Raw genomic sequence first — 9,833 nt, forward strand, 5'->3', positions numbered from 1 at the left:
ATGGCCGTCGGTGAGTCGACCTCCAGGTAGAGACAAAAGATGGTTTTGGTAGACATCAGGTTCTCAGGACAGAGGAAAATGTTTCTCAACCATCTCAGCCACAATATAAAAGCATAAAACATTCATAATCTATAACCAAAAATTCTCTAACAGGATTGTTTTTTTGTTTTTTTTGTGCTTGAAAAGTATATTTCAGTCCATTCTTAGAAACAAAATGCAAAATATGAGTCGATTTTCTTCCAAAACAGTCACTAAAATGAGACAGTCATGCAGTAGATCTGAGTAGAAGAAATATTTTGTCTAAATCTCATCTCAGAGAGTTTTAATACAGGTCTGCTGGACACACACAACCATGGACGGCTCATCCTAAAAGGTGGTTGAAGCACTGAAGGAGTTATTCTGGCAGTGGCTAAAACTGATTCATAGAACGGTTGAAGGGATTCAACTTGTATCTAAATTGTTCCCACTGCCTTAATAAAGTTCATATTCTGTTCTAACAATGAGTAAATAAACAGCTTTTTTTGTCAGAAACACTTGCTGTGTGAAGGTTTGCCTAAAAATCTACTTTGTGGTGAAAGCCAGTCCCTTTTCCCCCTGAAATAAGAACAAAACTAATAAACATACTTAATTATAAACAAAAACTCAAATTGTTCCTAATATTTCACATTGTTGTAAGAATTATTTTTTAATCTGGTTTCCTTTATTAAGCTAAATAAATAAATAAAAACATTCTTAAAATTTACAAAAGGTGTCCGTCTGCATCACTCCAAGGGCCACAAATGCCCCGCGGGCCGCACTTTGGACGCCCCTTTTCTAGATTATCTTGTGACGAGAAATGAAGGATTTATAGCTTTTATGCTCAATCCTTGAAATATATTGTTTAATACAATCTCATGATTTGTCAGCACTTGGAGTAAATGTTGTGACTCTCAGCTACTACCACAACAAATTTTACGTTTTCCTCCTGTTGCACCTTGATGAGGCTGTAGACGTCAGAAATGTTATCTTCACTTTATTCATCATCCCACTCCATCGTCTGAAAAGTCCATGAAGTCCAACTTAAACTGAGAAGAAGAAAAAAATCAGTGATCAGATCTGGTTATGAAGGAGTGACACGATTCATTTATGATGTCCAAGAAACCTTCAGAGATCAGAGCTTCTCGTCTCTGAGCTGCCAGCTTCCATGTGAAGGAGTGTCCACCTGAGTCCTGCACCTGCGAGAGGTAAGTGTTCTGAACATAAAATCTGAGTCTAGGCTGGAAACGAACCCTCTGAACAGACTTTTTTATTTTTAAACAAATATCAGAAAGATTTATTTCCTCCGAGAGGTCACAGCTCCGTCTTTCATCTGTCCTGAAGAAACTTGGATTTATCATCAGATTCGGTGGTAATCTGAAGGTTTGTGGGCTTTGGGTTCAGCTGCATCAGAGTGAGTTTTTATTGTTACGAGAAGAACAACTGGACAGACGTTGAACGAACTTTGAGGAAACATTGATGTGGCACAGAACTGTCAGCATCATTAAAGATGCAGATTCAGAAGGAAAATCAGGAAAAACTGAAAAATCCTAAAAACGGTGGGTAATTTTGTTGGCAGAAATATTAAAAAATACTTTAGTTTGTCTTATTTAATTTGTTTACATCCATTCAAGCCTGCACATCAGCCTGAAACTCGTTAAAACTCCAGCTTGTTTTATTTCCATGAGGTGTAGATTTAATTCTGACCTTGTCCAAATTTGTACTTCTGTCTGTTTCCATCTAATCTATTTTCAGGTCATTTTTCACATCTGTGTGCTGCTGGTCCAACGATTTATTTATTTATTTTTATTTTTTATGTTTAATCTCATCCACATTAAACATTCCAGCTGTTTCCTGTTTATTTCCTGGACTCTTTCTGAAAAAAATATTTCAAGTTTTAGAAACACGTTTACGGTTTAAAGGTTTATTCTGGAGTAGGATTTAGCTTTATTGAAGAACTTCATCAGGTTTTAATCTAGAATAAAATCAGATTTATTCTGGGATAAGGTCCACTTTTATGACAAGACCATGCTTAATGTCTGATGGGATGAATGCACACAGTCCTCAGAAGGGTAGAAAGTCAAATAGGAAGTGAGTTTAGTTTTGGCCCCGCCCCCTGAGTAAACTGGGATATGTCATTAAGCAACACATATGCAGTTGCTACACTTCTACAATCACTACCCAAACAGAGTTCAGCTGCAAAACTGTAAGTTTCTGCTCTGTTTTTTTGTTGTTGTTGTTATTATTATTTTAGATTAGTAACATTTATTTATTATTTTATTTATTTATTATGTTCTATAGGATCAGAAATTTTGGCACGGATTAAAACGGGCCTCAACCAGTGCATTCTTTAATGTATGGCATGAAAACAGCTGCACGCAGAGTTTACTGTGTTACAAGACATTTACCTTCCAGTTGAGATTCATTTTAACAGTCTTCAGTTTTGTTTTGTTTTTTATGGAGTTAAAAAAAGTGTGACATGTCAGTTTTCTCTGTTGTAGGAACCAGTAAAGATGGTCGAGTTAGTGGAAAACGAGGTCTTCATGGCCTTCGCCACCTATGCTGCCATCGTCACCCTGAAGATGATGCTGATGGGGCCGCTGACCGTGTATTTTCGGATCGCCCGGGGGGTGAGCGGCACGCAGCAGGATGCAGACTTGTCAGAACAGGATCTTTGACTTTTAAAGTTTGAGTCTCCGCATTCCCAGAAAGATGAGATCAGTTCAGGAGAATCATGTTGGTCTCTGAACCAGTCTGTCCTGTCTCTGCAGGGTCAACTCCTAACTGTAAAAACTGTTTAAACACATTATCTGGAAAAACGGAGCCGTCTAGGAACAGTTCCTTCACGCTGTTTTTGTGTAATTGTATTGGAATGAATAAAACAGACCCTCCCATCCTGTTCTGCTAACTGGAATCTCTGGTGTGCAGACAGTTGCTGAGCTTTAAGTCCGTGCACGTGTTCTTTCTCTTTCTAGTCATTCACCAACGAGGAAGACGTTGCTGGAAAGTCTGATGCAGAGAAGAAGAAGCTGCTGAGAAGTCATCAAGATGTGGAACGAGTTCAAAGGTAAATATCTCCTATAAGCTGCTATATTTATTTTGTTAAATTTTAATGTGTCTTGTGCACTCGTTAAGGATTTAAAATTAATATATGAGCGTCTCAGTCAGCTGTTGGCTCCCAGCTCGTCAGTAGATCTGTTTTAAAATGATGCTTCAGCTTTAATGCATTTGTTTACATTTGTTTAATTTTTTAAACACACATTAACCAGCAGGTTTAAGCAATCGGTAACTTGATGCAGTAAAATGTCTGAAACCTTCCACTGCAGACGTTTTACTGCTCAGGGCAGACCCGTTCCATTTTGCTGAGTCATATCCCTTCAGCTAAAAACTGAGCAGAGGTAGATGCTTCAGGTGTGACCAGAATATTTTTACAGCACCAGGGTTTTAATGAGAAATTACACCTTTTTTTCTTCTTTTTGCAAATAAAATATATAAAAAAAAACAGGTTCATGCATTACTGTAGGCTTCAGTTTGAACAAAAGGTGATGCTACTGAAGAAATGATTCACTAACTCGAAATAAATATCACGTAAAACTAAATTTTTGCCCAGTTTTACCCACAAATCCCAGTTTGAGGGAGTCAACATGGTTGGTTGGCACAGAAATCTTTTGGTGTGGGAGAAGAAACAAACCCGACTGGACCTCAGTCGCAGTCAATTAAACAATTGTTGGGAGTTTTTAGAGCCAAATATGGAGGCTTGCTGATACGAACTGATCTCTGACCCAATGCAAACATGTGTGGCCAACAAACAATGAAAAACAGAAGGTAGGACAGGAAGCAGCTTCAGAAGAGCATGTAGCTGCACAGACAACAGCGGCAACGAGCCGATTGTCGTCCATGTTTGTTTACACTTTTATTAAAGAGTTTGGTGAGTTCTGATGGCTTTAGTTGGTTTGACCAATCTTGTGATCCCCAGTCTTTCATTCATACAAAAATCTGCTAAAACCAGTCTGTTAATGTGGACTCCCCACTGGGGTTTTTTTATAATGTTGAAACCATACCCAGCCAGCAGACTCTTTTCTAGTTATTTCTCTGCAGTTGGAGCCAGGGCTTAATTTGTAAACTGATCGATGCAGGAACAAAAATAGCGGACGGGCTCCCCCAGAAAATGTTGAATAAAGTAGATGCTATTTCCTGCCGTGTATTTTAACGGGTTGTTAAACCTCTACGTTTATGTACATTTGTAAACACTCCGCTTCTGTCAAGCATCCTACCCCACCTCCTTACTTGACGATTTTGAGCTGACTCTTCTCCGCTGAATTCACATGTGAAACCTCCAGGCATCTCCTCCATCTGTTCATGTCCGCTGCCTGTGGGCTCCTGCCCGCGTAAGACTGCCTGGTTAGCTCGGCACTCACCCCCACCACTCTTTTAGGGGCAGAGATTTTTTTTTAAGGGTAGAGACAGAAATGCTTACTTGAAGGGGCAGCTCTTATGTGATATTAAGAAGCTCGTAAGTGGCTGTTGTGTTTAAAATTTGTGTTTATATAATTATTTTCAGTTACATATCCAATACAAGATTTATTCATTCAAGGCAGTCATATTTGTTCATAACTTTATTATTAGTAAGCCTGAGAGTTTCCCGATCCAAGCAAACAGTTACAGAACGAACCCTGTCAAAATAAGAGAGTTCCCGGTTCCTGTCCCGGCAGGATCCAGCTCAAATTAAGCTCTGGTTGGAGCCCACATCAGTCCAGTTTCCTTTGCTTCACTGATCTTCTCCAGGCTTACGTTGATCTTTTCCAACTTTTCTCTTACCATGAGAGCTCCTGGTCTTGTGACAAGCCTATATTTGGCTTAACTTCCAGCCTGATCAAATTCTGGTTGTTTTTTTATCAGCTTTGTAAATCAGCTGCTAATTGTCTGCTGACCCATGTCTGTATTATGATAGTGATGATTTATTTTCTTAGATCAATACAGCAGGTGACAGGTGACATTCTGCAGGTTACAAACTTGAGTTGCATACCTGGGTCTAGATCCTCCTCAGTACCTCATGATGACATGGCATTTTTGGCTCCTGCTGCTGACGTGGGGTCATAAAACTGAGTGTAACATGAAAGCTGAAGCCTCCACCGGTGTTTCCGGTTTATTGTTGCTTCACTTTTCTCTCAAACCGTCTGTCTTCTGTCTAAAATATGGACATGTCTGTCATCACATTGTCACCCAGCTGAGTGTTGACCTGAGAATCTGGTTCTGCTCTGTTGGTGCTTTTGTAAAGGGGTTTAGTTGGTGTATGCCTGAACGCACCTCACTCTCCGGTCTGCAGAAACAACGTTGCTCTAACTGGGTTTGGCATCTCAGCCTCGGGGAACCAGTTACTTTCTGACAACCTGTTATTATAAGAAAAAAATGATGATTATGAGTCACTGTCATTGACATATACTTTTTATTGTTTTGTTGTTTTGTTTTGTGATTGGTTTGTTCAGAGCTGAGATCTCACTGGTTGTTTTCAGAGCAGGTTTAACACATTGTGGTAAAGATGGTGGATTGACCAACACCCCATAAACCTGTAAATGTTATTAAAGCATGAATGATGGTAACAATGGCTGCATGCATGTCATGTTTTTCACCCTGCAGGTGTCACCACAATGACTTGGAGAACATCATTCCCTTCTTTTTCATTGGCCTGCTTTACTCTCTGACTGGACCAGAACTTTCCATTGCCCTGCTTCACTTCCGCGCGTTCACGGCCTGCCGCATCTTCCACACGATCGCCTACATCGGTGCCCTGCCACAGCCCAGCCGTGGGCTCTCCTACATCTTTGGCATGCTGGTCACCATCTCCATGGCGTACAGAGTGCTCAGTACCATCCTATTCCTGTAGGGGGCGCTCTTGATAGCACGCCATCCTTCAGGAAATAACGCCATTTTCTATTTTTCCAGTTTGACAGAACCTTTTGTTGGATGTGATGTGCAGGAATCCTTTTGACATTAAACTGTGAATGTGAATAAAACGTTTAATAATAAACGTTTCTGTCAACTGTGTGCATGTGGGGATCATTTCTATTTGTGCACTTTTACTGCAGATAAGGAAGTGATAAATTTTCTATGCTAAAAGTCAAGTTAAGCTCCAAATTGCAGCTGAACTTTGAGCTGTTTGAACTTGAAATGCTGCCATACAAAGAAGACGGCCGCAGCTAATTTGGACCTCAACAAGCTGCTGTCCATGTGAAGATTTGGTTCGTGCTGGAGAACTCAAAAGAAGCCATGATCCAGACCATTCCAAAAACAGGAAACCCGTTATCATAAATCCAATTATCGACAAATTCAGCATCCTCGGTCGATAGCAGAGGTAGGCACATCCCCTCCCAGAGATGTATCCATCGCAGTGGTGGTGGATTCTCCACCGGTGGTGGTGCATGATGGATTCTCCGGTGGTTCACACTCTTGTTTTTATTTCTACTATATTCAGTGGATATAATAAAATAAAAACTATCCATCACCACGCACGGCGTGTGGTGGTGGATTCTCCGGTGGAGCTCACCCCTGGTTTTATTTTTATTTTATTTAGTGGATTAAATAAAATGAAACTAAAAACAGGAGGCGGGCGGTGGTGGGATCCCTCCATGGATTAAAAAAAAATAAACTAAAAACAACATCTTTTTAGTGAAATCTTTCCACACAATTGATGAATTTCTACCTGTTTGGGAAGACTCCTCGCCTTCCATCTGCTTGGAAGAATCCGTTTTGTAGCCAGCCGTCTGGTGCTGATCACGTGACGCAATCACTGACTGCGACTAATCTACGTGAAATTTAAAAACTCATGAGATGTACTAGATTCAACCCCTACCAGGCATCCCTAATTATTTGAGGAAACTATGCTTTTTTTAAATTTTATATTGCTTATAAGGATAACTTCTTCAAATGATTGGGGTGGCCCATGGAGCAAAGGCCACCATTGGCCACCCCTGGCTCCGCCATTGCTCCTGTTTCTATTCTTCTACACAGTTCTACCCACTTAAATATGTTGCACCACAAACATTAAGGTTTACTTGCATTCTGTTCAAACCTTCACTCCTCAAATCCCTCAGCTGTGGGGATATCGCCATCCTTGTTTACATTTTTTCCCCGTCCTTTTTGTATTTGTTGCCACCTCCACAGATAACTTTCTGCTGCTGTCGGGCTCTGAAAGGGTTAATCATCATTTAAACGTTATCAGCTGCGCTGCTGTCTCTGATATGTGGGTGTGGAGAGAGTTCAGTTACCCTTCTTGTGATAAGACGTTTGGCAGGAATATTGATGCACAAAGGGCTCCAGTTTGTGTCAAACTCAACTCAGTCTTGCATCGTTGCACTCCATTAAAAACTTTTCTTATTTTTCTGCATAATTCTGATCAAAAATACTGAGTTTTAAACAGAGTGAAAAAAGTTTTTTTTTTTTTTTAACCTACTCTTACAGATATGTGCAGTCCTCTGGTTTAGGACTCTAAAGGTGACATTAAAGCCACTCAGGTGCAAATTAAACTTTCACTTGTAGCTTAAACTATAGTTTCTGGTCTGACCATGAGAAGAAAAAAAACTTTTTTAGAAGAGTTTATGAGTAAAAATAATTTTCAATTTTCTGTAGAGGTATTTTCTTAGACAGTCATAAGGCCTTGTTTCCAATAAGTGATTTGTGTTTTTAAAAAAATGGCCAAAAATAATAAGGCAACACTTCTCTTATTAAACTAAAGTGCTTGCTGACTCCAGAACAAACTCACAAGGAGCTGAATGTTCTGGTCTGTCCAGTTAGAAAATGTATTCTCCTGTTCAGAAATGAAACCACATAAAACATCCTTCTGATTATTGAGAAACTAAATTAATTACTGTTCCTCAGCATCATGGGGGTGTTGGCAGCAATAAATAAGGTATTGATTTGATTGAGCTGAAACATGAGAGACTTGAGCAGCCTCGGGCCGTCGGGGTGGAATGGAAGCAGCCAGCCACATTCATCTTGATTACGCTTCATTTGGTCCAATCAGAAACCAGTAACTACAGGCTGTTTGTCAAAGTCACAGCTGAGGGAGTACACAAAGCTCACCGCCATGCTGGCTTCAGCAGCGCAGGTTCTGTCAGATTTATGACACAAGCCTTACAAGATCAGGTTTTCTTATTTGGCTTTACTCTGGGACTCAACACGTGGTCAGGTTTTATTCTGAAACAGAATCAGGCTTGATGATGGAACAGGATCTAGTTTTATCCCAGAACAAAATCAGGATTTACCTTGAAACAGAATTAGATTTGATTTTGAAGCAGGATCAAGTTCAGTGTCAGAACAGGACCTTGATTTTCATGAAAATCCATTCATTCATTCAACCTTTATTTATGCAGGTTAGTCTCATTGAGCCTCGAGGACTTGTAAAAATAAAGTTTAATTCTGGAAAAAAATCAGGTTTAATTTGGATCAGGTTTTGTTTGACAACAGGATGTGGTTTAATTCTGAAACAGGAATAATTATTTTCCCAGAACAGAATCAGGACTGTTTTATTTTCAAATAAAATCTTTATTTTGTGGACAGAAACTCATTTTATGCTGGAAGAAAATCTGCTTTTATTCTTTAGATTTAATTTCATTCTGAACAAGATAAACTTATCCTGAAATAGAATCAGGTTTTATTTTGGATTAGGCTCAGGTTTATTATAGAACTGTGTTTGGTTTTACTCTGGGACAGGATCAAGTTCGATCCTAGAACAGATTTAGGTTTTATTCTGGAACAGAAACAGGTTTTACTCTGGGACTGGGTCAGGTTTTATTCTGAAACAGAATCAAGCTTGATTCTGGAACAGGATCAAGTTTTATCCCAGAACAGAATCAGGATTTATCTTGAAACGGAATCAAGTTTGATCTTGAAACGGAATTAGATTTGATTTTGAACCAGTATCAAGTTCAGTCTTTGAACAGGATTGTGATTTTCGAAAATAAATTTTTATTCTGGAACAAAATCAGGTTTTAATCAGGATTAGGTTTTATTTGACAGCAGGATGTGGTTTGATTCTGAAAAAGGAATAATAATTTTCCCAGAACAGAATCAGGATTGTTTTATTTTCAGGTAAAATTAAGTTTCATTTTGTGGATAGAAACTCATTTTATGCTGCAGAAAATATTTTATTCTGTAGATTTATTTCATTCTGAACAGGATAAACTTATCCTGAAATAGATTCAGGTTTTATTTTGGATTACGCTCAGGTTTATTATAGAACTGGGTTTAGTTTTACTCTGGGACAGGATCAAGTTGGATCCTGGAACAGATTTAGGTTTTGTTTTGCAACAGGGTCGGACACTAATACAGATTAAAGTTAAAACCTGAAACAGAATCAAGTTTAATCTTGAAACCAAATCAGGTTTGAATCTGAATTTGCATCAAGTTTAATCTCAGAACAGGATTAGGATTTGTCTTGAAAATAAAAGTTTATTCTGTAAATGAATAGTGTTTTGTTTTTAAGTAAAAATAAGTTTTATTTTGGGACAAAAAGTAATAATCTGGGGGGAATCAGATTTGAACAGGATAAGTTTTAATCCTGAACAAAATCAGGTTTTAATCTGGAACAGAATCGGGTTTCATTCTACAGCAGTATACAAATTAATTCTGGATCAGGATCAAACATGTTCCCAGAACAAGATCAGGATTTATCTTGAAACAAAGTTTTGTTTTGAGACAGAAACCGGTTTATATTTGGAACAAATTCAGGTTTTAAACTGAAACAGAATCAAGTTTTATTCTGGATCAGGTCTTATTCCGTAACAAGATCAGGTTTCATTCAAGGCAGAACCAGGTTTCAT

At 38.8% G+C, this 9,833-nt stretch overlaps 1 protein-coding gene across 1 annotated transcript; it reads left to right on the forward strand.

The window, feature by feature from the left end:
• The first annotated feature begins 2,180 nt into the window (after positions 1-2,180).
• LOC119427024 (microsomal glutathione S-transferase 1) lies at positions 2,181-6,041 on the forward strand. Its single transcript, XM_037694597.1, has 4 exons — positions 2,181-2,221; positions 2,517-2,645; positions 2,991-3,082; positions 5,653-6,041. Exons 2-4 carry the CDS (start codon positions 2,529-2,531, stop codon positions 5,897-5,899), a joined length of 456 nt encoding a protein of 151 aa, XP_037550525.1. The 5' UTR covers positions 2,181-2,221; positions 2,517-2,528; the 3' UTR covers positions 5,900-6,041.
• Positions 6,042-9,833: the final 3,792 nt, after the last annotated feature.

The sequence above is a fragment of the Nematolebias whitei genome, chromosome 21 (assembly GCF_014905685.2).
Source record: "Nematolebias whitei isolate Nwh7 chromosome 21, NemWhi1, whole genome shotgun sequence".
NCBI classification, from domain to species: Eukaryota; Metazoa; Chordata; class Actinopteri; order Cyprinodontiformes; family Rivulidae; genus Nematolebias; species Nematolebias whitei.

Bases quoted from the DNA above. Each gene is read 5' to 3' on its own strand.
- LOC119427024 (XM_037694597.1), top strand. From the start codon at position 2,529: ATGGTCGAGTTAGTGGAAAACGAGGTCTTCATGGCCTTCGCCACCTAT. The intron at 2,646-2,990 runs GTGAGCGGCACG...TTCTCTTTCTAG, and splicing joins ATTTTCGGATCGCCCGGGGG to TCATTCACCAACGAGGAAGA. The intron at 3,083-5,652 runs GTAAATATCTCC...TTCACCCTGCAG, and splicing joins GATGTGGAACGAGTTCAAAG to GTGTCACCACAATGACTTGG.